This window comes from Dromiciops gliroides, chromosome 1, assembly GCF_019393635.1.
Source record: "Dromiciops gliroides isolate mDroGli1 chromosome 1, mDroGli1.pri, whole genome shotgun sequence".
NCBI classification, from domain to species: domain Eukaryota; kingdom Metazoa; phylum Chordata; class Mammalia; order Microbiotheria; family Microbiotheriidae; genus Dromiciops; species Dromiciops gliroides.
The window spans coordinates 115,684,400-115,711,589 of NC_057861.1; the positions used below are offsets into that span (position 1 = coordinate 115,684,400).

A 27,190-nucleotide genomic window follows, 5' to 3' on the forward strand; every position below is an offset into this window, starting at 1 on the left:
ACACATATATACACATGTATCTATTAATATATGTATATACATATACACTAGTGTGTATACAGACACACACACACACTACTTTAAAAAACCCTAGGTTTTGCACATTTGTCTTCATTTCTAGGGCAACATCAAAGCATTATAATTTTATAGACAGAGTTGCTTTAAAAAAATCCATTCAAATTCAGCTTCAGAAAAATAAAAAAACTATTCAGAATAAAAGTAAACAATTTTGAAAAATACCACATTCATGCACAAACATTTACACAATACACTGAAATATATCTTAAGACATAAATAAATCTAAATGAAAGAAAAAAACTTAAGGAGCTAGATATCAGTTCCAGTGTGCATTAACATGTGTGAGGGCCTCACTTTAGCTAGGGGCAAGAAGAAAAGAAATTCCTTTGGCAGAGAACTCTGGTTCATTTCATATATGAGCTTTTCAAGTAACCAAAATAGTATCCTAAGTGGCTAGGAAGACTCATTATGTCTTCAACAGGAAAACAATTGACAGTCTAACACCCAGGAAATATGAAGAAAAAGTAATGAGACCAAGTTTTACATATGGCTTGGGGAAATCAAGCTTTTCTTGAGTCATACATCCTATGTTCAGGTTTTATAAAAAAATCTCACATACATGAGATTTTATATATGAGAGTGAGGCAAATATTTGATATCTGTTTAGTTTAAAGCATATTGTGTAGGGAGACTTAGAAGGTAGCAAAAAAAAAGAAATAAGGTCTGGGGGATCCCAGTGACCATATATATTTAAGAGACAACACTTAATAGCTAATGATATTCATAATAATAGCTAGCATTTACATAGTGCTTTAAGATTTACAAAGCACTTCAAATACAAGATCTCATTTGATCCTTAAAAGAACCCAGTGAGACAGGAACTACAAATATTATTTCTGTTTTAGAAAAGGAGCAACTGAGGGCCCAAGCAGTTAAGCAATTTTCCCATGGTTACAAGCTAGCAAATATTGAAGGTGGGATTCTGAACCCAAATCTCTTCAAGCTGCCTCTACCCATTGGTTATTATTATTTTTTTTGGCGGGGGGTGAGGCAATTGGGGTTAAGCAACTTGCCCAGGGTCACACAGCTAGTAAGTGTCAAGTGTTTGACGCCGCATTTGAACTCAGATCTTCCTGACTCCATGGCCGATGCTCTATCCACTGTACCACCTAGCTGCCCCGATTATTATTTTTAAAGTGCAGGTTTCTAATAGTAATTAGCCAACTTAACTGTGCTGAAAGGTTCTTCAACTGTTAAAATCATTTTTAAAAGTAAATTCCACCTAGGAAGTGAATGAAAACTTTTTTCACAGAGTATCTCCATACACAAAAAGACTTTGGGAATGTATCACAGATAAAACAACATGTTACCCAAATTGTTCTCACGCATAAAAAGTACACAAACTAAAGTAGAACATGGAGAGCTAACTGATCTGGAGTGTTATGGTCGCCATCTTCGTAAAGCCAGGGCCAGACTGCAACCGTAACAAGCTGTTGTCACAAAGGCAAAAATCTGAGAAGGAAAATTAATACATTAGAATTGACACTATGGCTTTTATAAAACACAGAAATAATTTCATCAGATAGTATAAACTCTGAGGTCACCTCCCCCCTACTCAATAGTTTTGTATTTTCATCAGAGAATTGTTGCCATTATTCTCAATTAGTAGCATTACCCTAGATCAATCACTTCCAATCAATTTTGTTTGTGTATTTTTATGTTGAGTGATTTTTATGTTGTTTCCCCTACCTAATCTAAGCTCTTTAAGGGCTAAGACTATGTGTGTGCACTTCTTAACACATAAATAATATACTCAATTATGCTGGAAATGCTTGATTATGATACTTTAAAGACATTTTAAATTAAATTTCTTTTTTTTTCAATGATCAAGAAATTACTTTTTTCCCTTCTCCCTTCCTCCTCAACTCAGAAAAACTCCAAAACCTTGTAACAAATATGCATAATCAAGGAAAAAAATCCTATATTAGCTATATCCAAAAATGTGTCTCATTATGCATATTAGTTCATCACATCTTAGTCAGGAAGTGAGTAACATTCTTCATCATGAGTCCTCTCAGATTATCTTAAATTTGTAAAAAGTAATTGACTTACCTGAACAGACCACTTTGACACAAGTTTTTCAAACATTTTATATTCAAGTTGATTCTTTCTGAGCCCAATTACAAAAGTTTTGACTTTTAGAAGCATTACTCTGCCAACCTTTATTGCTCTCCTATTAAAATTACTATTTTAAATAATTTTCACATTTGTTAATGGCCATTTGGCAAACATTTGATCATCCATTTTGCTTTTGAATGTTTATCCCATCCTCCTCTTCCCAAAAGAAACCCAAAATAAACACCCAGTCAATATATTGAAAGATTCACTATAAGATGACTTTCAATGTACTTATTTACCTGGGCATGGCCAAGGTGAAGAGCAGCTGTCAGAACTCTGGCACATATCAATTTCTATTAAAAAGGGGTAAACTCATCCAGGACTGAACCAAGGCAACCCACATAAATGAATCATCAAGCTATCTCTATCCTAGATCTGTGTGGGAATACCATATGTATGTGATGGGCCCTACAGAATACTAACTTGATTCTCCAAAGTGCTTAAGTACAATCTACATTACATAAATACTTGGCACTGAACTAGGTATTAAGGTGAATGCAAAGGAATAAAATACATAGCCCCTATCTCTGAGTATTTAGTTATGTTATATAAAATGATTTTTTAAAACATTCATTATGTAGTTACTCATGCAAAGTACTTTTTTAGGCACTGAGATAAGCAATTTAAAGAAGACAGTTCTTGCATTCAGGGATCTGACAATCCACTTAGGAAAGGGAAAGGGCATGATGAGTTTTCACTTGAGCATAACAGCAAGTGAAATATGATTGGAGAAAAGGAGAGATTCGGACAGAGTTTTGTGAAGGACATGGCAAATAAGCTAACTTGTGAAGTAAGAAAAGGATGACAATTGGTAGACATAAGGGACAAATATAATGTACAGCGGTGAGGAAGTGTAGGATGATATTGGTAATAACAAAAATAAGTTTATTTGTTCTCAAAGGGTAATATGAAATAAGGTTGGAAAAGTACATTGAAGCCAGACTGTGGAGGTTCTTCAAATTAACCTCTAGGCTAAAGAGTTTGGATTTTATCCTATAGGTAACAGAGACACACTGAAGGGTTTTGTCCAAGGGAGTGACATAACACACAGAGAATTTATATATCTCCTTACAACTTTTCTAAGCACCTTACATATCATTATTTCATTTGAGGCAATCCATGGAATGATTAGATTTGTGTCTTAGAAAGATTATTCGAGCTACTATGCAAGGTATAGATTAGATAGGAGAGACTGGAAGCAGGAATACTACTTATGTAGCTTAATTCATAGGAGTTACTCAAATGTTGACTGAAAAAATTACACTGATTGAGAAAGTCTTGATGATATCAGAATATATACCCTCCCTCTTACCTCTTTAAGATCCTGATTAAAGATGTTTTATTGGTTGTTGGATGCAAAAGATTTTGCCTACCTCAGTAGTGCAATCTAATGTAATCCAAGTGAGCAAAAATCTATAGGCAGGAGTGCTCAATTTCTGTTTCATTATCTCTTCCTCTCTCCTGGATTCTTTCCTTCTGTCTACTAACATATTCAGTTCAACCCAATTCTTGGAAAACCTTCCTTAGTCCCTTCCATCTTCTCTCCAGCCTACCAAGTTCCTTTCTTCCAGATACCTAGAAAAGGAATCATCTATACTTTTCTTGACTTCCACAGCACTTAGTCTTCAATACACTACAATCTAGCTTTTGTTCCCACCACTCTACTAAAGTCACTTTCTCCAGGGTCATCGTTGTTGTGGTTGTCTTAGTCATCATCATCACCATAATTGCTAGAATTTAAGTAGTGCTTTAGTGTCTGCAAAGTGCTTTCTGTGTTATTTAATTTGATCAATTGACTCCTAGTTTACAAATCCCATGAGTATTTTCCTCAGTCTTCACTTTCCTGGACCTTTCCATTTGATCATATGTTCCACCTCTCATTCGTTGGTTTCCATGCTTTTCTAATTGCTCCTTCTGAGTCTTTTCTTAGGTATGTGTATCCCATATCCTTTACCTTCTTTTCTAACTTGTCTATCCTCTCAACACTGGTGATCTCATCTACCCCCAAAATTTTAAATCTTATCAGTCTACGAATAGCTCCCAAATTTCTATATACAGCACCAGTCCTGTTTCTGAGGCTCCAGGACAGTATTTCCAAGCAGTTTCTGGATGTTTCTACCTGAATGTTTGACTCTTGAAACTTAACTCAGCCCCTAAACTAAACTCATCAATTTCCCTACAATGCCTACCCTTCCTTCTAGATTCACTTTGTTGATTGGCACTACCATCCTCCCAGTGACTCAGGCTTAAAACCTAATTCACCTTTACCTTATTCCTCTTCCTTGCAGCCCACATCTGATCCTTTGCAATTTCTTATTTCTATCTAACAACATAGCTTAGGCCTTCATCTGTTCTTCACATAGATTATACTGAGTTTCTAAACTGGATTCCCTGTTTTCAGTCTTTTAGCAATGCAATTTATCTATCACACTGCTTTCCAATATTTTTAATCCAGTCTCTATACTCTGTGGAAAAAATGACCTATAACTAGCCATTCTCTGATCTCCTTCTACCCTCTTCTGCCCTGGGTGTATTCATCCAGATCATCCATCCTCTATGTCAGAAAATGGTTTCAATCTACAACATTATTTATTGAAAGCCTCCCCTTCCTTAAAAATCCAGTTCAGATATTACATCCTCCAGGAAGCATCCTTTGATTTCCCTGAACCAGAAATGATCCTTTCTCCTCACCTTTCATGCTTCTGTTTATCCTCTACTCTACATGCACCACCCTACACATTATTAGTAGGCTACTTGATGAATGTCGATTGATTTTAAGTCATATTAACTTTCATTGTGTACTTGTTTCAATCTCTACTAAACCATAAATTCTTTGAGACTGGAAATGTTATTTTAATGCCTTGCACATAGTAGGTCCTATGTCAATTTTTACTGAAATGAAGACTACTAAAGTCCAGAGTCACTCTGATGCATTGTCATGTTTAATAATGGCATTTTGTGAATGATTTTGAAGAACACTTTCCTTATTCCATTCTTAGAGAAAAATAGAGTTTCTGCCATTTGTAGAAATCACTTTAGAGAAAATCAAGACATCCACATAAATGGCACTTTTGACATTTCATAGATAATATTGTCCATTATTTTGTACACAATTACTCATACATAGTAATTAAATCATAATTTAACATCATCTCTAATTATCATTTTTTCTCTTCTACTTGGGAAAATCCTTATTTCTTCTTTACCTATCCCCCATTCCCAACTACTTCCTGGAAAATTGTGTCTAGCCAATTAGAAAATTTATGTTGGGCAGACACATGTTAGCTGTATCTGGAAAGTAAAACTATTGAATCTCTCATTTCCTATGACCTCTCCTTTTAAAGTTTTTATATTCCCAATTTTGCTGTCCAGGAATGAATCTCTTTCATGATATTTTCCCCATAGTAAAACCTCTCATTCTGTATTCATCAATATTGTATTTTTATGGGCTCAGTTAATGTATGTGTGTGTGGAGGGAGAGAGAGAAGTGAAAGAGTGAAAAAGAAAGAGGTGTGTGTGTGTGTGTGTGTGTGAGAGAGAGAGAGAGAGAGAGAGAGAGAGAGAGAAATAGAGAGAAAGAGAGAGAAAGAGAGAGAGAGAGAGGAGGTATATGTATATAAAATAGGTTGTTTTCAAAATGAATAAAGTTTTAATATGGCCCTTGACAGGATGATTAGTTACACATTTCTTGAATATTAAATATGACTCTTAAATGCCCCCTATCCCTCAAACCATGTTGAAAGATAGCTAAAATCCTGACACAAATCTCATGAGAAGATGACATAAAATATCCTCTTACCCTAGGTATAAAAGCAAAATTGATTCTTGCCCCCCCACCCAAGGTTCCAAGTGTTGGAGGTGGGGCACAGCTAAAAAAGCAAATAAAAAGGGACATTGATACTTACCGTAGCTGCTACATTTATATTATACTGGTTGTTATTCAAAAGTGGATGTACATTTAGGGTCACATTGCAGTGTAAGTTGTGCAGGGAAGTAGCTGCTGCTTCCAACAGAAAAGCTCCAAAGTAAAAAACGAACACAACAAAATGATAACCAAAATCCTAAGGGGAAGAGGAAAAAAATTATTTTTTAGATTAGGCATAAGTTCTTTACCCTTTTCTCTTCTCTGGCATCATTCAAGAATGGTTTTCCTGGGTATCAAAGTGAGCCTGGGCTCTCTAGCTACATCGGCAGGTCCTGCTAAGCTGGACAATCTTTTAGTACAGTTGTTGTGAGGTGTCAGCTGTCCACTGCCCAGCTTAGCTAAGGCTGAAGAGGCCAAGCACAAAATTGTCCACAGGGCAATGATACCACAACTCTCAGGGCACCTAAATTATATAGGGATTGGGATCTATGTCAGTGCATAAAACCCCTTAGACTGACAAATTACATTTCCTTTAAGTATTCATGTAGTCACTTTCATATGATGCACCATTTTATAGTGGAAAAGTCACTGCACTTGGACCTGGCTGGGTTCTATCAGACACATTAGCTATATAATAGCTAGCATTCATATAGTGTTTTAAGGTCTACAAAGTGCTCAACATATGTCAACTCATTTGATTCTCACAAAAATCCTATCAAACAGATAATTTTATTATCCCCATTCTACTGATGAGGAAACTGACAAAGAGACACAGAGAAGTTAAATAATTTGCCCAGGGTAATACAACTCTTAAGTATCTGAGGCACAATTTCAACTCAGGTCTTCCTGATTCCAAATCCCATTACTTATCTACTGTGGCATCTAGCTTCCGAAATTCTCTGAGAGTAGGAGGAATCCTATAACTACTCTGTGACAGAAGTGAAATAAACATGGGATTTAGAATCATGGGATATGAATCTAATCCCAGTACCACTAGCTCTATGACAAAAGTAAATAACTAAAACATCTAATCCTAGCTTCACAGACTATGTGATGAAGGAAAGTCACTATAACACTCTCTTAGTCACAGGGTTGTTATTGTTGTTGTTGTTGTTCTTTTCTTTTTTTTCTTTTTTTTAGTTGTTCTTTTCATCTGCAAAGCAGAGGGTTTAGACAATTTTCTTTAAGGTCCTTTTGGTTTTAAAGCCTATGATTTTATGATACCCGATTATTTTTAGCAAATTTCATATACTCTTGGGATAATGTTTAGTATAAATCTATTAAATAGTTATGCCTCAACCATGTTAATATAGTGAAAAACTGCTACTGTTTGTTAACAATACTACATGATATGTGGGATATGATTGTGATGAAATACTACTTTGCTATAAAAAATGATGACCAGCATGTTTTCAGAAAACTTGGGAAGATTCATGTGAACTGACGCAAAGTGAAAATTGTACATAATAACAGCAATATTATACGATGATCAACTGTGAATGACAACTATTTTTAGCACTATGATGATCCTATACAATTCTGAAGGGCTGATGATGAAAAATGTTATTCACCTTCAGAGAAAGAACTGATGGAGGGAGTCTGAATGCAGAATAAAACATACTTTAAAAAAAACAGCACTTTCTGAGATCATGCCCCCAACAAATTTCTTTTTTAAAAGAATGGGTTTTGCATTTTTAAGCTATCTTTCATAATGCAATTTACTACATTAAATGTTTTCAATAATTTTGTGTACTTTCTATGTTTGGTCTTAACTAAATTACAAGCAATATGCACATGGGAGATCATGAAAGAAACCACTTATATCAATCTTTTTGCACTAGACCTGATTAAGCAAAATGGGGTGGCAACTTTTTCTGGCACAGTGGATAGAGCACTGGACCTGGAATCAGAAAAACCTGAGTTCAAATCCAGTCTCAGATATTTAGAAGCTGGAAAAGTCACTTCATCCTGTTTGCTTCAGTTTCCTCATCTGTAAAATGAACTGGAGAAGGAAATGGCATACCCTTCCAATATTTTTGCCAAGAAAACCTCAAATGGGGTCCCAAAGAATTGATACAACTGACATGATCAAATAACAACAACAAATTTTTCTGGACCAGATAAAACCTAAGGTCTTTTTCTCTTTTATGATTCTATTAAAACAAAATCTCAACAGAGCCAATCCAAGAAATAATTGATGTGTGCTCCTGAATGGAAAATCTCAAACCATGGACACCAAGACAGTTGCTGCCTTTGAAATTCACTTTCCATGTTTACATTTGTTATACTTGGTATCCTACTCCTTTCCCTACCTATAGGGAGGGGTGTGTGTGTGTGTGTGTGTGTGTGTGTGTGTATGTGTATGCACATAATATGTAATATAATATATATAAAATATATAATACACCCCTATACAATATAGAAAAATGCAAAATATAATATATTGTAATATAATTATATATGCATAAAGAAAAATTATAATTATTTATAATACACACATGCGTGTATGTGTGTATCTCACACATACATAGAAGAAGTGGGAAGTTCAGAAATCTGTTATCACTGAATAAAAACTCTGTCCAGAGGGCAGGTTTGTTTAAGGCCAGCTAATTCATTATTTTGAAATAACAGCTCCACCCTGGATGTCAGGACTTTCAAACACTAAATGTCTACTTAATGGGACAGAATAGAATATACAAAATGCTTTAATTAATCTGCTTAGTTATTACCCATTGAGGTTAAAATAAGCTTTTTTAGACAAGCTTTTTCCTGAGACATTATTCTCACTCTACAATTTTTCTTAAACAAGGAGAATTAAATTCAAATATACACATATACTACATCCATTTACCAAAATTAAGTGTCAAAATCATTCCCCATCCCTCAAGCATAATACAAAAAACAAATCCACCAAAAATAAAATATTCATTTTCCACTCTTAGGACAGAGAGTTATTTAAGTATGTAATTTATCTAGTCTTTTTTTCCCCCAAAGACATTTATTTCAATTACTGACTGTGAAGAGAATTTTGCTAGGCAGTGGGACAGATACAATGATTAAAAAGACCCTGTTCACCATTTTCATGGAATTCATAAGCCAGTAATCATTCTATTTTCAACTTTCACAATCCTAATCGTACCATTTTTCAGATTATTGGTGGAAGAAAATACCACTGAAACAATTTATCAGATATCAAAAAACAACAACAAGCAAAGAACAAGGATGAAAAAGTGAATTCAACTCCATATTGAAAAGGAAAACTTAATCACTGTTTAGGTTTTTTCAAATGGTGAGGGTTCCCTTCAAATGTCACAAACATGTTGAGAATGATAGAATTTTGGAGTTGACAGGGAACTCAGCAACTACCTAGTTCATTCAATCTATCCTTGAAATAAATCTTTACCATGGCACACCAAATAAGTAGTTATCCAATCTCTATGTGAAAACCTCTAGTCAGGGAAAAACAGACCCCTTATGTAGGTAATCTAGTCTGCTTTTGGACAATTCTATTTATTAGCAAGTTGTTGTTGTTGTTTTGTTTTGTTTTTACTAACAGTAAGTCTAAATTTGCTTCTTTGTGGCTTCTACCCCTTGCTCCAAGTTCTGTCCTTTAACAGAACCTAAACAGAACAATCTAATCTCTCTTACACATGATATCTCTTCAAAATACTTTGACCTTTGTCTTAGGATATGCCTCCCTTGCATTTTCCCCATGCTTAACACCCCACTTCCTTTAACACATAGCTATTCATATGGCTTGGACCTAAAGTTCTTTACCATCCTGGTTGTTCTCTTTTAGACCAGGAATTCGTTGGGTTTTGGTTTTTTTTTTTGGTGGGGCAATGAGGATTAAGTGACTTGCCCAGGGTCACACAGTTCGTGTCAAGTGTCTGAGGCTATATTTGAACTCAGGTCCTCCTTAATGTAGGGCCAATGCTTTATCCACTGTGCCACCTAACTGTCCCCCAACCGGGAATTCTTAATGTAGAGGTCACAAATTTTGAAAAAAAATAATTGTATTTTAATGTAATTGCTTACCTTTGTAGTCCTATGTATTTCATTTTATGCACTTAAAAACTTTATCCTGAGGATCGACAGGCTTCATCAGATTGCCATATTGAGTCATTATGCACACACATGCACACACACACATTCATTTAAGAATCTTTGCTCCAGACACTCATAGGCTCATCACAACACACAATAATTTAGGAGGTTTTTGCCTACTACATGCAGGATGTAGTAATTAAAAGTAATAAACATCCCATAGTTACTCCACAGAACTTGTGCAAGTTCTACCTAGTGCAAGGTGTCCATTAATGTATATGAAAAGGCAGCCCATTTGAACAGAGGCTACTTTCAGAAACACTCTGAATAAGTTAAGAATAACAAAGCAGGGGCAGCTAGGTGGCACAGTGGATAGAGCACCGGCCCTGTATTCAGGTGGACCTGAGTTCAAATCTGGCCTCAGACACTTGACACTTACTAGCTGTGTGCCCTTGGGCAAGTCACTTAACCCCAACTGCCTCACACACACACAAAAAGAATAACAAAGTTAAAAATGAAAGGAAAATCTAAATAGGGTAGAAAATCAATAAACTTCTCAAGTATATCAAAATCAGGGATCAACTTGTGGCATTTATGCCAAGCATGACAAAACAGTGTTGTGGGTATCTATTAAATCATAAGATTTCAGAGTATTGTAGTGAGACAGATTGTAAGAGGCTGCCCAATCTAACTCCCTTATTTTGGAATTGAGGAAACTGAGGCCCAAGAAGGGGAATGAGTTATATTGTTGAGTTGGGACTAGCACCTATATTTCCTGGCTCTCAATTCAGTGCTTTATGAAACTAAATTAGCCCCAGGCTTAGCTTTGATCAATGGGTACTACCAATCACAAATAATTTAATTTAATGTTTAAAAGCTGCTATCCATACACAGACTTAGGGTCAATTATGCAAATGTGATTATCCCCATTTTATAGATGAAGACAGTGAAATTCAGGAGATATTAAGTGACTTGCTCCTGGAGTAGGAAGGGGCAAACACTAGCTTTTGATTCCAAATTCAGCGGTAACTCTATTCAACCGGGCTGTTTCCTTGACAAACACTGGTAGTCTTTCTGTATAGCCTCTTGAAAGGACTGTTAGTTACTCATTGACTTTTCTGGCCATCCAATTTACATCATAGGTGTTTAAGAAAAATACTCTTTTACACATTTATCTGAGAGTTAGAGTGGAATGTCCTTCTCTAGTCCAGGCAAACTGACAATCCATCTCCTATGTCTGTAGCTTTGCACTGTTCACCCAACATAAATGAATATACTCCCTCCTGTATTTTGGGGTTTAATGGCTAATCCCATTCTAGATTATAGTTCTATTTGTTAAGGGTTTACTTTGAACACATTATAGAATAATCTGCTTTTTCCTTTAATATCTACAAATATCTACAAACTTAGTTTCTATTCCTGAACCAAACTCTTGCTATAATTCAGAGGCAACATATCATTCAAGAATGAACATTGCTTTTAGTATCATTTAACAGTTGTGTTGTTTTGTATCACTTCATATGTATAATGGTTATCATATTTCTTGCCTTCTCAATGAGTGGGGCAAGGGTGGAAGAAGGGAAAGCATTCGGAGCTAAAAATAAAATTTAAAAACATAAATAAATAAATAGATAAATAAACATTTGTGTAACCTTGGGCAACAAACTGAGCCTCCACACTCATCAGAAAAATGAACATATCTATTCTACTTATCTCAAAGGGCTGTTGTCAGGAATAATTTTTGATAATGAATATGCATCCAAAGGCTGAATTGCTAAAGGTTTTTTTTTTTTTTTGGTAAATGATCTTTTTATATGGTGGACACATTGCATGGATCTTAAAGAAAACATTAGATATTCTTTTGAAAACTGGGCTAGTCTATTATTATGGTAGGAATTTTGGAAATAACTATAAAGTTATCTGTGCTCTTTTCTAGGAATTTGGATATGGTGTACAGGACTGGATGTATCAAATTTCAGAAGAGATTCTGACACTTATGGGTAAAAATCTTAATAAAAAATAAAAGAAAAGAAATTTTGCAATCTACCCAAGGCAAGAATTCAATAGCCTTATTGAAATCATTTGCTGACCAAAATGAAGTAAAACAGGTGTAAAGGTAATTTTACACACTAAAGGACAGGACTACTCCTTTGCTTAGAAGATAAGATGCTGCAGTGGAACCTGTAAAGCCAATATGTATGTGGTAAAAAGTTTTAACAGATAATGGAGAGACGCCAGTTTTTTTTAGGACCACCCTTTTGGGGAGGAGACCAACAGCATGAGCTACGCACACCAGTCCGCCTGCAACGCACGCCAGATTGCCTGCTGAGCACTCGACTTCCGGGTGCGAGCTTAAAAGGCAAGGAGAGAACGGAAGTGGGGCCTTTTTTCCTGCTCCGCTGGTCTCCTGACTGCGCTGCACAGACAGACGCTGACTGGAGTTTGACTTAGCCCGGCTCTCGGTTAACAGCACTGCGCTTGACTCGGTCTTTCTCCCTAAAGGTGGCCTTGGGTTTTGGTGAGTTTTATACGGAATACAGACTAAGCCTAGACTTAAGACGATTTGTATTGTATTTCTACTTTCCTATCCTTCTAATCAACATCACCTTGTGACTACCATATAATAAAAGCTCTAACTAGAAAACCAGAAGCTTCTTCCATTTACTAGTCTGGGAGATAAATTAAGGGAAAGGTTAAGTAGGGGAGATTTATGACCTAATATCCAATTTTAATCTCACATGTAAGTACCTATGGACTTAACACTCTTAGTTATCTATTTGAATAGGTACCTAAGATGAGAGGATATGGATAGGATCTATTACCAGACTGAATGTAAAGCACTACGCAAACCTTAAAACACTATATAAATTCTTTGCTTATTCTTATCAATAACTCTTAAGTCATACATGAAATTATTCATTTGTTTTTGATATATACTTTAAAATGTGTTCTCTTACCAAGAAGTTCCAGTTGGCATCAATTCTATTCACTATGCCCGAAAGGAACACAAATAGGAAGAGGAGGGAAAAGAAAAAAGCTGTCACTGATACAAACATCACCCATCCTTGTAGCAGAGGTAGAGGCACATTGGAAGATGCTACCAAAATCCAGACAAGTCCTCCAAACAGCTGCAAAGAAATAAAAAGAAATATTTGTATGTCAAAAGGCATTTCTAACACAAATCCACTCTGGTACTGCTAGCTACCCTTTCACACAAATATGTTTCCATGCTCGAGCCAACTCCAGTGGGCTCTTGAGAACAAATTGTTCAATCTTTAGCGTGTTGCATCATAAGAACAGTGAAATATATGGGTCACTGGGAGAAAAGGAATATGTATTTATATAGAGCTCATATGCCAGGCAATGCTAAGCACTTTAAATATTTTATCGCCTTTTCTCCTCACCACAGCCCTGAGAAGTAGCTGCTATTAGGGCAGCTAGATGGCTCAGTGGATAGAGCATTGACCCTGGAGTCAGGAGGATGTAAATTCAAATCCGGCCTCAGACACTTGACACTTACTAGCTATGTGACCCTGGACAAGTCACTTAATCCTGACTGCCTCAAACATCCCGGGGCCATCTCTGGTTGTCCTGATGTGTATCTTGCCACTGGACCCAGGTGGCTCTGGAGGAGAGAGTGAGGTTGGTGACTTTGCATAGCCCTTTCTCACTTATATCCAATTCATTCCAAGTCAGGACATCACCTCCCTGATGTCATGGTCCTCTTCGGGAATGAAGGACAAGCAACAAGGTGCTAATATTGTCTCCATTTTATAGTTGAGGAAATGAAAGCAAAAGAAGTCAAGTGACTTGCCCAGGGTCACCCAGCTAGTAGGTGTCTGAGGCCATATATTTAAATGAAGGTCTTCATGACTCTATGCCCGACACTCTAACTATTGTTCCACTTAGCTGATGAACAAATTTATACCTTGGAAACTGAATATTGATACAATAGTTTTGTTGATAGTCTAGACTTAAAAAAATGTTGGTAATGTAGATTAAAATTAAGTGTGCCATGAGAGTTTTTAGAGAGCCAGTTGTGAAACATTTAGCAGAATAGCCATTCCCTTAGCTAGACATAACCTTCTTGAAGAGCAAGGACTATAAATCTCTTTTCTGTACCTAGCATAGTGGCTTACAAATAGTACTTGTTTAATGAAGGTTTTTTTGGGGGGAGGGGGATGAATGAGAAAGGGTAAAAATCACTGTCAATCTAGAGAATTAACCTAAAATAATTACTTAAATATATAGGTACTGAAGAAAAGCATAACAGATGCAAAATCAAACACATTTCACAATATATCCATAGTAATCTATTTTTGTTATCCATGCCAATAATATCAACATATTTGAACTATAATACCTCAGTACACTCACACATCATATGAAGAAAAGGCACTTACAATTAATTTGGGAAGAATGGTTGACCAAGACCAAATGAATACAGAGGAAAAAAATGTAAATGACAGTTTTAAAGACATTTGGGGAATGTTTTTTGAAAGACAATTTTTTTATTGATAACTTTTGTTTTTATATCTTTTAGATTTCCCCTTGTACCTCTCCCTTTCTGAGAGTTATCTCTTACATTATAAGAATGGCATTTACTGATTCCAATTTCTAAGTCTGCAGTAATTACTATATTCCTGGTCATCGTTTTGCAATGACAGCGGTCATCATCTGGAATTGTCTTCTTTTAGAGGTCTTCAAAACTGATCTCTGATAATGGTCATACAAACAACTGTATATGAATATAATGTAATCTTACAGTGTTATAAGAAAAGACAAAATGAAAAGACAAACAATGGATTTTTTTTAAACAAAGGAAAAACAAAAAGAGGAAAATGCCTTGAAAATATCATAACATCTGTGGACCTTAATCTCTGCAAAAGATCAGAGAGAAGTATCCTCATATCACTTTTTTGGGGTCAAACTTGTTTTTTGCAATTTGACAACATTCAGGTTTTTTTTTTCTTCCTTTATTTTTGGGTGGGGCAATGAGGGTTAAGCGACTTGCCCAGGGTCACACAGCTGGTACTAAGTGAATGAAGCCACATTTGAACTCAGGTCCTCCTGAATCCAGGGCCAGTGCTTTATCCACTGCACCACCTAGCTGCCCCCTTATACTGTTTCAAATTATAACCATTAAAATACCAATACTCTCCTGGTGACAATATATGGTTGTGAATCATGGAACATCACAATTTCAGAAGAATCAAAACTGAAGATGACCCAAAGGACAAGGTAAGATGCATGGTGAGTATAAGTAGGGTGAAGCAGATTACTAAGGACTTGTAGATAAGACACTGTATAAAATACACCCTCTAGATGCATGATGTTATGATTTTTAGGACACTCTTTCTGGCCCTTTGCCATCTATTTATTAATTCAGCAAGCATTTATTAAGCTTATACTATGTTCTCTGCATGGTGTCAGTACTCCAATGAGAGAAATGAAATAGTCTCTCCCTTCAAGGAGCTTAGCTTCTGTTTAAGAATATGTTCTAGGAGATGCAGAAGGAAAGTGAAAGGGCATAGAGAACTAAAAGTCATTTAAAATGTTTATTTTTATTTGCTCTAAGTGTTGAAATGGTCAAATAATCTATCACCTAGTGGCCAACCAATTGGTGAAAAGCCTCTCCATTCTCAGGTTGGTTGGCCTGCTGGCAGCAGACTCAGTCTGTCACCAGAATAATACCTAAATTCTTTCCAATGACATAGCTTTCAATAACCCCAGGTCATCTGGACACCCGAATGAGGTATCAGAGGAAGGTTTCTGTGCAGGTATGAAAAATTTAAGGTGAAATTAATTGCTTTAAGTATCATAAAATCAACTTCAAAACTAAAATGAAGAGAAATCAATCTATTCTCATTTGAAAGGCAGAAATGTTTAAAACAATCCTATTTAAGTGACTCACAGGTTCTCCAAAAGCACATTTAATTTTTCCTACCACCTACTCAGGGATCCATCAGAGAGAAACTGAATGTGCTTCTAGTACAAAAGTACTGTGCACCTTGGGGTGTCTTAACAAGAATCTGATAGTGATTAAAAACATAACCCACACACTACAACAGCATGCTGGATCTGGAAGTCATCTTGAAGTCCTACCTGACTAGTACAGCTTTTGAAGTTAGGCTGAGGTCAAGCCTGAGAACAGCTCCCATTCTGGGATATTTTATGAGAGCCACAGACAAGGTTGCTTGACCACTCACTCTTTTAGCACCACCTTTATAATCTTCTCTCCATTTACTGCATTATTCCCCAGGTGCTCATCTCTGAAATTGACTTTTAATAAATAATATACACAGACTAGAACTTTCTCCCTGATGAGCTCAGAGCATGTTATGACCACAAATACAACTATGTTTGCAACATTTCCTGTTTCATGGGCATGGATCTAGTGGCATCCCTGTTTTCACAGGAAAAATAAAAAGAAAGAAACATGAGTAGCCAAAAGGTGAAAATCTTTCAAAGACTCCCAAACAGTGGCAGAAAAAGGAAAGAAAGAATACCAGGACAAGTGCAAAGTAGGTCTTTTCTCTTTAGCCTTGAAACCCTTATTTGCCACTTTTGCTTTGCTCTTCCTTCTCAATCTAGGCTGTCATTGACATGTGGGGGAGAAATTTTAGGTGGGGGTTCTAAACTTGTATGTGTGTGTGTGTGTGTGTGTGTGTGTGTGTGTGCATGTGACTGACCCCTTTAGGAGGTCTGCTAAATCCTATGGACCCGTTTTCAGAATGGTTTAAGTGCATAAAAGTAAATACATAGAATTACAAAGGACAGTGAAGGTTCATGAAAGTAATGGTTTAATTTTTTCTACCTGAATTCACAGACCCTCTGAAATCTATCCACATCCAAGAAATCTGGGGAACAGTCTATGTAGCACAAGTTAAGGACACTTGTCTTTCTTCTTACTTTATGATTTCATCTCTTATCTACAATTCCCCCAGTGCTGGCCCTCTAGTAATCTAAAGAGAAGATGAGCTCTATACCTCCCGAAGTTGTTGTGGGAACCAAATGAGATCATAATTATAAAGTGCTTAGCACAGCGCCCAACACACAGTAGGCACTATATAAATATTAGTTGCTATTATTACAATGTTATGATGAACAGCTAGGTGGCACAGTGGATAGAGCACTGGGCCTTGAATCAGGAGGATCTGAGTTCAAATCCAACCTCAGACACTTGACATTACTAGCTGCGTGACCCTAGGCAAGTCACTTAATATTGATTGCCTCAAACACCCAGGGCCATCTCCAGCCATCCTGATGTATATCTTGCCACTTTACCCAGATGGCTCTGGAGGAAAGAGTGAGGCTGGTGACTTACACATCCCTGCCTCACTAAAATGCAATTTACTGTACAAGCTATGACATCACCCTAATGTCATGGTTCTCTTCGAGAATGAAGGACAAACAACAAACAAATTATTGTTATAGCCCTCTGGTATTCTGGAGAGATCATGCTCTTTGTTAATTATAGCAAATAGCTCAAAAAGTTGCTGTCAAGATCAAATAGGTAAAGCTTTATAAACCAACAAAAGGCTTGACTGTAACACCTACTCCAAATTTTTCTTAGGATATCTCTTGATTCCTAACCTGTATCCATAATATACTACTTATTAACTCACTTATACTGTGGTCTTACAATTTACAAAACACTTTCTTTATAAAATCTCTTTGAGGAAGTAGTGAAAGTATTATTTCCCCATTTTACAGATAAGGAAACTAGAAGTCAGAAGGAAGAAGTGACTTGACCATAGTCACAATGTTCATAAATATGTAAGGTGGGATATGAACCCACATTTCCTGTCTTCACAATCCAAAGGCCTTTCTGATATTCCACATTGCACAATTAAAGTAATGCTTCCAGGTAGAATCACTCATAACCAATAACAGAGTTAATAGTGCTTTCCCCAGGGACATGAGTGGGATTGGCCACATGAGGTGATTGAGTTTCAATCCGGCTGGACCTGCTGTTGTATGAGAAGGCCCAAATCACTTCAGCTCTGGTGATATACAAAGTGCCAGCAGAGCTCCTCAGTAACATGCCTATTGGTTTTCTCTAAAAAGAATTGACCTTTATAAAAAATGGGCTTCTTTGGGGACCTAACTTTGCTTTGCAGTGACCTACTTTCACTTAGGTGACTCAAGTTGTAAAAACTTTCCCCAAGAAACTAATCTCATTTATGAATTTATGGTCTCATGCAATTTTTATTGCACAACACTTTCTCTTTTAGGTCTTTGTGCTATGGATAGGCCCTGACATACTTAAAGGGAGTGGCTTGGCTGGGTTTTGTTTTTTGGTTCTTTTCTCCCCAAAGGAAATTCAGAAAGTTTTTATTTACCAAGAACTTGCACAGAATTTAACCCCTAGAAATAAAATTAATGCTTTTCCCCTCTCCCCTCCTGAGGAGAAAAGTTAGGAAAATATGCAGCCCTGTGTGATACACATGTATTAAAGATAAAGGATGGGGGGCGGCTAGGTGGCGCAGTGGATAAAGCACCGGTCCTGGATTCAGGAGTACCTGAGTTCAAATCCGGCCTCAGACACTTACTAACTGTGTGACCCTGGGCAAGTCACTTAACCCCCATTGCCCCGCAAAAAAAAAAAAAAAAAAAAAAAAGATAAAGGATGGAAGGATAGGAAATATTGGTTGAATTTTTGGAGGCTGTTTTCCTCTTCCTTGGATTCCATTCCTATCAGACAGGAAGGGCCCTGCCAACATTCTTCCTTCCAAATTCTTTCTAAGATTCTATTCATTTCCTCATTGATTCTTTTCTCTTAATCATATCTCTTTAAACTTATCTAATCATTTCCTAACCAAAGATTGTTTGACACCTGTAATATATATAATGAAGTATTCATTCTCACCAGCATGTTATGGAACCCTTAGCTTCCTTAAAATCATGCAAAGCCTTTCATGACTCCCTTAGTTATTTGTACTTCTTCCTTGAAATTACATTGTAAGTGTGTGTATCTATCTACACACATACACACACACACACACACACACACACACACACACACACACACTTTGTACTTAATTACTTCTAGACCTTTTAAATCTTCCCCTAGGTAAGCAGAATGTAAACTCATAGAGGACAGGGAATTTCTTAGTTTGGGGTCTCAAGTGCCTAGCACACACTGTGCCCAAATCATAGTTAATATTGGTTGAGTTTGACTAAATTGCAAACAATGGTTACCCAATCCACAACCTCCTGGGGCAACTCTTCTACTTTTGGTCAGTTCTAACAGCTAGGAAGCTTTTCCTCATGTCAAGTCTAAACCTCACTCTCTTTAACCTCCACCTATCATTCCTCTCTCAAGAACTTATCATCAGGGGCAGCTAGGTGACACAGTGGATAAAGCAATGGCCCTGGAGTCATGAGGACCTGAATTCAAATCTGACCTCAGACACTTGATACTTACTAGCTGTGTGACCTGGGCAAGTCACTTAACCTTCATTGCCAAAGAACAAACAAAAAAACTTCTCATCTAGTTCTCACACACACACATACACACACACACACACACACACACACACACACACACTCAACCCCAGAGGAAGTAAGTACAACTTAAGAGATGAGTCCTGTCACAAAAGTTTGCTTCTGTGGGAAAATGCATAGCAGATTCTTCCATCATAATATTTACATTCCCAGTCTAGCCTGTAAAAACAAAATTATGGAACCTGTTTACTATTTAATACATAACATATGACATAGTCATAGTTAGGACATTCTCTCAAAGTGACTATAGAAAAGTATCTTCAGTGTTCAACTTGGAAAGCCAGCAATACATTTCCTGCTGTAACAGTATCAGCAAGATCTGTAGCTCTAAACCACTGGCAACTCTAAGGTAAAAAAGGATTGGGCGGGGGGCAGCTAGGTGGCGCAGTGCATAAAGCACTGGCCTTGGATTCAGGAAGACCTGAGTTCAAATTAGGCCTCAGACACTTGACACTAGCTGTGTGACCCTGGGCAAGTCACTTAACCCTCATTGCCCTGCCCCCCGCCCCCCCCCCCCCCAAAGGATCCAGGGCTGGAGCCTCTTGCCACTATTATGTAATGATTGGAATGACGCCACCTGCTGGAGACTTACTGTAGCAAAGCTCCACCATGAGGAGAAGGAGTCTGAGGGCAAGACATGTGGCTCTTTGGCATCAGGAAGTGATGTTTGCTTGTGGGAGGAAGAGGGGGTGAGGCTAGTGCTCTAGATCTTTTTCATCAGGACTCTGGTTGAAAGTGGAGCTAAAGATGTGCTCTCACTTTGATAGATAAGATGAATCTAGGCCTCTTTCTCTCTCTCTTCACCAAATTCTTATTCTCCTTAATAAATGCTTAAAAGTCTAACTCTTCCTAAAGCTTATAATTTATTGGCAACCACTCATTAGATATTTTAGACAGACTAGCTAGAATTCTAGCCCTGTGCAATTAGTTCTGTGCAGCTCTTCATTTTTGTTTCCTTCTGAGAATTTCACCTACCTTCTTTCCTTTCCAATTCTACCACCTATGGCTTTTGACTAAGATTCTTCCCCTGTGGAACAAAAGAAACAAAAGAAAACAAAAAAAAGTCTCAAACTTCTTCTCAAACCTCCCTGTCCCCAAGGCAAGCAAATATCCCCTCTAAGTTTTTCAAAGGGTTTTTGCTGCCAATAATAATGGTGGGACACCAAAGTGGGGGGAAAAAACCCAACCCTATTATCACTCTTATGTCTTGCTCTCTCTTCAACTTTTTAACTTAGATCCTACTAAGAAAGAGAAAGATTGACAAAAGGTGATAGTTTTGATGCAGATTTATTTACATTTCAGGAAAAAAAATACACCCAGAAAATCTCACAGAGCTTTAGAACAGTTCAATGAGTTATCTGAAGAAAACGAGGAGAAGCCATGGAGTTTTGCTTCTCTTATCATGATCCAACCTGCCACCTTACAGAACACTGAACTGGGGAAAAGGGACTAGAATTGGGGGGCCTGGGTGTGATATTGATACCAGCCAACATTGGCTCCAGGGCCAGTGCTTTATCCACTGCACCACCTAGCTTCCCCTATAATTTCTTTTCTATCTACTAATTGTAATCATCTTTCAAGGTTCTATCCTGGATCTTCTTCTCTTTCCTCTGCCATTTCTCCCTTGGTGTTTTAAGTGGTTTAAGTCTTCATGGGTTTAAGGGTTGGATCTGAAGAGATAAGTCCCACCTCAATAGACTGGGCCATAATCTGCCTTTTGAATTCCAATCCTACAACATCAACTGCCCTATTAGATGTCTCTATGTTGATGTCCCATAAGCATCTAACATTTAGTATGCCTAAACTAAAACTTTTCCCCTCTTCTTCCATTTTTGTTGATTGCACAACCATCTATTTGGTCACACAGGTTTACAACTTTGGAGTCATCTTGGTTCTTTTCTTTTCCTGAATTAGTTGTCAGGTTTTTTCAGCTCCACCTTTACAAACATTCTTAATATCCATCCTCTTGTTTCTATTCACACCTCTAGTTAGGCCTTCATCACCTCTCACCTGCATTATTAAAATGCCTCAAAATTGGTCCCCTTATATGCAGGCTTTCCTCTAGAAAATCCATCTTCCATATAGTTACCAAACTGATATTCCTAAATCACAAATCTTACCAAGTTTTTCTATTTGGTATTTAAAGTCCTTCACAATCAGAATCCAATCCATTTTTCCAGATTGATCTGGCCTGTGTTCTATCTTTTACTTCAATGCCTTTGCCAAGGCTATCCCAAATGCTAGGAGTGTTCCCCCTCCTTACACCAGCTTCTTGGAATATCTAATTCCTTTCAAGGTTCATCTTTAGGTTCTGCCTCTTACTGGGAGACTTTTCATTGATCTCACTAGTTGTTAGTCTTCTCTAAGTCCAACAATTACCATTCATCTATTTTGATTTACCTGTGTACATGTTGTTTCCTCCTTGAAGTTTAGCAACTATTTCATGCCCTATACATAGAAGCTGTTTAATAAATGCTTACTGAATTTAATTGAACACTTTCAGTGATGATGAACTCAATGCCTCTTCATAAAGCCCATTCTAAGGTATGCTTTGAGAGCTTCAGTCAATTTAACTTGGGAAGCATGTTGTAGTAACTTTCAAGTCTGAAAATTTAGCCTATAGTCAAGACCACAACTCAAAGACATATTCTCAAGTTCATCATATGGCTACATCTATCCCAGACCCCCAAACAACCAATATCATTCTCCTTCCCTCAAGAACCCCCCTTTTTCTCACTTTAAAACTCCATTTGGATTAAGTATTAAATTCAGGAGAATTTTACATTTTCTTAAACAGCACACCAAATATATTGGACTTAGCCAGAAACATATACTACTTCTCTAGAAGATAGTATTAGAAACTACAAACATATTTCACTGACGTTCAAGACTACATAGAAGGGTTGTGTCACTTTTTTTTTTCCTTATCTAAAGATTGAAAGTGTGAAACCTATTAAAATCTCCAAAGGTCATAGGGTTTAGATCTGGAAGTGGCCTTAGAGATAATTTAATTCACCCCCTCCCTTCAAAGATGAGAACACAGAAGTCCAAACTTACAATTCAAATGACTTGCCCCAAGGGCATACAGTCAGTAAGTGTCAATGCCAAGTTTCCAATCTGAGTTTTCAAACTGAAAACCTAGTGCTCTTTCTACTTACATTAAATTTGTCAGGCATTTTCCCTGAATGCTCTCGCTACATTCTTACAAGGTTATCTTGCACCAGCCCATACCAGTCTCCTTCTACCTCTGGCCTTAATCTTGTACATATTGGTATTCAAAAATTAAATTGATGTTAATCAAGACCTTTTCCTTCCAGGAATTTAACTCTGGAAATGTGAGACACTGGGTTGCCATGCCTTCTCAAGTTGGATTTTGAACCAATGATGAAGAGACTAAGAATCACAAAGCTGATTATTTTGGTCACAATGTCAGGCTCCCAAAGTGGTGGGTGTAAGCAAAAGCCGAAGTATGTTCTTCCTGTACACAAGTATGGAACATATCTGCCTGTTAAACCTTACCCAAGATTATGAGCATGAATGTATTCTTCATGCTTTAGGATGTTACTGATCCACTTTGCTTTGTTTCCTAAAAGAGCTGATGGATTTGTGATATGTGTTCTAAAATATCTATCTCTCTTGTTGAACAATACTAGGCATCAGAGGAACAGTTGACTGTGGCTAGGAGTGAAGACCATGGCCACCACATCATTCTGTTCTTTGAGTGAAACTAATTTCTGTGTAATTCACACCTATATTTTTAGCCCCATTCTATCAAGAAGGTGTCATAAAAAGAGCACTGGATTTAGATGAAGACTTGGGTTAGAATCTTGCCTCTTGTACACTATGACACTGCATAAGTTACTTGATGTTTCTGAGACTCAGTTTCTTTATCTCCAAAAGGAGGAGACTGGACAAGATTTTCCCAAATGTGCCTTTCAACTTGAAAATTCCATAGCCCCTAGTTGACTATACCATTGTAGTAAAAGTCTAATTTGAGACATGAAGTTTTAAATTTAGACCAGATAAACAAATCACAATGTTCAGCAGACAAATGGATATGGGAGAGATCAAAACTTGACAAATAGATTTGGAAGTACTCGCATACTAACAGAAGTTCCCAGAGGACAAAGGACAGAGTTTAGGACTGAGTCTTAGGATATTTATATACACAATGTGCAAAAAGAAGAAGCAATATTGAAAAATAAAATATCATCCAAGACACAGAAAGGGGGTCAAAAAGTAAAACCCAAGTAAACATGGAAATTCTAGAGTAATGAGTTCCATAAGGATATGACTAATAAGGTCAAGTGTCCCTGAAAGGTGTAGAAAAATGGAAAATAAGGAAAAACATGTACTGGACCAGGAAAAGGTAACCTTTTAAAAAAGCTTGTGTGTAATCAGAGGTCAGGTACATAGAGTGACCTTAAAAAATGCCTTGTGTGGGACAGCTAGGTGGCGAAGTGGGTAGAGCATCAGCCTTGGATTCAGGAGGACCTGAGCTCAAATCCGACCTCATACACAACACTTACTAGCTGTGTGATCCCGGGCAAGTCACTTAACCCTCCTTGCCCTGCTTCCCCCCCCCAAAAAAAATGCCTTATGAATTGAATTTAAAACAAGCAACAAGGAATTTATGCAGTCAATTTAGGCTGCCCAATAAATATGGCCATGCAAGGGGAGAGAGAGAAATGGAGTGCTAGATGGAAGGTGAGATAGGTGGTGAAGGTCAAATAAAAATGTGTTTTTTTTTCTTTTTCTCTTTTCAAGTATAAAGGAAGGCCTGAAGCTGTGTAAGTGAGAAAGACAGAAGAATGGGAAAAGAAGAAGTCAATGATTCTAAACAAAAGGGAAAAGTTTTTGAGAGTGAAGGCCTCTCCTGAGGTGGGAAGGGATGGGACCTTAAACTGGCTATGACATATGTACTTTTTGAAGATGAATATGTCAATCTTTTCTCCTAACATGAAGAGCTGATGAAAGGGGGAAAAGAGCTTTGTTTCTGTGTAGTGTGATGAAAACCAATTTATCTTCTTATCAATAAAACCTCTTTCAAAGACTTGAAACATCACCCTGCTTTCCTTTTCAGACTAAAGCATTCAGAACAGAACAGGGTTTTTTTTGTTTGTTTGTTTGTTTTAAAATTCTTCTGAGTGTTACTTTTCAAGCTGCTTCCCTTTCTTACAGGCCCACATCAAAATCAGTCCCATCTTCCCTCCATGAATTTTGCATAGATTCCCTGAACCAGTCATCACTAGGTTCACTTTCAGATGCTTCTGATCTGGGCTCAAATTTAAAACTGCCTCCTTCAGCCTTGCAGTATCTTATTACTGATGTTGGTGGCATGTAGTTTAGTTGAGTCTCCATTTCCAGATTTAAATCTGAGCTAAACTTGACTGGGGGTGCCTTGGCAATGGTGGAATAATAAGGCAGAATACCAAATGATCCAGATCCAGCTCACATCACAAAACAGAAACCAAAGCACCCAGATCCAGGTTATGCAAACTCCAAAGAGGAGGAGTAAAGAGAAAGGCCTAAATCAATCTATCCAACCAACCTGCAGAAAATAAGGCTGTATCTGGAATTCATTCCTTTATTTGTCATTCTAAGGGCATGATGCAACATAAAGTTACCCAATTTTTATTTGCACTGCCCCCCCCCCTTTTCTGGCCTATGATAAACTAAAGCTCTCCAACCCATAAAAATCCCATTTATAAAAGAGAGAGAGAAACTCCCCACCCCAAGAAATTTGGACTACAGTCTAGGTGACACAGTATGGTCAGAGGTGACCCCACCCACACCTGCAAAAGTCATGCTCATAAAAGATTGTGTGTGTTGGAAGGAAAGTGAAAAAGGGCAGTGCCAGAGTCACATTTTTACCCTCCTCCCAGATTTCTCACACCCACCTGGTTTGGAAGCTGCCAAAGATCCTAAACCTAGACTAGGAGCCTGTCCTCACTGGGGGGAGGGGGGGCGCGGGGAGGAGGGAGAGGGGGATGGGGGAAAGAGAGAGAGAGAGAGAGAGAGAGAGAGAGAGAGAGAGAGAGAGAGAGAGAGAGAGAGAGATTGAGACTGATTTGTGGGGAGGCCTCGCAAAAATTCGCACTTTCCTTCTGCTGCCTTCCTCCTTGAACTCCCCCTTAAAACCTCTCCTTCTAGTCCCTAAATGGGAGCCCAGGAGGTTCCATCCCTTCCTCAGGGTCACCGACTCACAGAGGTAGCTACACCTTTTCCCAGCCAACAAAATGGCAGGTTAGCAACAGGCGAGGCTGACAGCGAGTCGCTTCGCTCTAGGCTCCAGCTGCCCTCCTTGGCACGGCCCTTCTCCATGAGCTCCGGCCACCCCGCTTCCGACCAAAGGCGAGCAATCCCGACCCATTCCCCATTTTGGATCTTTTCCCCTTTGCCCCTGTCTTAAGCAACAGGCAGCGAGTACCCAAACACGGAAACCAGGAGCCAGGTAGCCAATGTAACAGGTGCCAGCGCAAGCGGAGGCCCAGGCCACGATGGGTGGGCTGCATCGGAATAGCTGTGGCGCGGAGTGGGGGAAAGCTTGGGGGTGGTCAGGCAGAGAGGGTGTAAGTAGCGGGATTTGGGGGTTGGGGGGCAGAGCATGGGGAGTGAGCAGAGGAGGAAGGCACCTGAGCTTAAAGAGTCTGGCATGCACAGAAGAATGTTTCTTCATTGACTCCCTCTCCCCTCGTGACCCTGGTATCCTAGTCCCCACCTTCACCGCCCTCCTCCCCCGTTCACTTTCCTGCCCCTCTGCCAGATCTTTGCCCGCCACCCACTTACAATCTCCAGGCAGACGAAGGCTCCCGAATAGGTCCGGAGGATATCGGGTCCCACGGGCAGGGTGACCCTGGGCGCAGGGAAAGACACAGCGGGGTTGGGGGTCGGTGGCATGGGCGCTCCGCCTGCAGACATGCTGCTGCTGCTGCTCTAGCTACTGCTGCTGCTCCAGCTACTGTGGCTTACCCCTGCTGGGTGTGCAAAGGCTGCGCGGCGCCCGCCTCCACGGCTGCCAGTGCTGCCACCGCTCAGGCTGGCGCGGGGATTGCTGCTCTCCGCGCGCGGAGAAGGCGCGCGGGGAAGGGAAAGCAAGGGAAGGGGAAGGAAAGGAAGGGAGTGGGGGGTGGGGGAGACGCGGCTGAGTAGCAGCAGCGCTTCCCTTCAGGCGGGCGGGGGTGGCTCGCGTCCCGTCACGTGGGCCCAGGTGAGCCCCGATCCCCCGGGGCGTTCTCCTCGAGTCACGTGTGCGCCGGGCTGGCACAGGTGCCAGTGACAAGGCCCTTCCGATGCACAGCCTTCTGTTGGCGGTCCCTCCTTTCCACACGCTTTTCTCCCTCTCTGGGGCCTTGGGTACTCAGTGAGCAAGTCTCAGGAGCATCTGGGCTCTTGTCTTCCTCCTACCAAGGATCAAGGGGAGGTCCACTAAACCTATTGTCTCCTTCTTTCTTCTTCCTCCCTCCCCCTTCTCAATTCCTTTCTCCCAACCCTTTGACCCACTTTTGTTAGTTAGATGGAGTACAAGAGGCTCACTACCAGTCAAGGTGACTTAGGAAGTGAAATCACAAG

General features: G+C 38.7%; 1 protein-coding gene across 1 annotated transcript; it reads right to left on the reverse strand.

The window, feature by feature from the left end:
• Positions 1 to 179: 179 nt before the first annotated feature.
• MAL2 (mal, T cell differentiation protein 2) lies at positions 180 to 26,976 on the reverse strand. The gene is made up of 4 exons (XM_043976601.1): positions 26,408 to 26,976; positions 13,066 to 13,236; positions 6,102 to 6,257; positions 180 to 1,530 (listed from the first exon to the last, which is right to left on the reverse strand). The coding sequence occupies exons 1-4, from the start codon at positions 26,537 to 26,539 to the stop codon at positions 1,459 to 1,461; spliced, it is 531 nt and encodes a 176-aa protein (XP_043832536.1). The 5' UTR covers positions 26,540 to 26,976; the 3' UTR covers positions 180 to 1,458.
• Between the last annotated feature and the right edge of the window lie 214 nt (positions 26,977 to 27,190).

Bases quoted from the DNA above. Each gene is read 5' to 3' on its own strand.
- MAL2 (XM_043976601.1), bottom strand. From the start codon at position 26,539: ATGTCTGCAGGCGGAGCGCCCATGCCACCGACCCCCAACCCCGCTGTG. The intron at 6,258-13,065 runs GTAAGAGAACAC...TCTTCCCCTTAG, and splicing joins ATGCCAACTGGAACTTCTTG to GATTTTGGTTATCATTTTGT. The intron at 1,531-6,101 runs GTAAGTATCAAT...TTTCCTTCTCAG, and splicing joins ATATAAATGTAGCAGCTACG to ATTTTTGCCTTTGTGACAAC.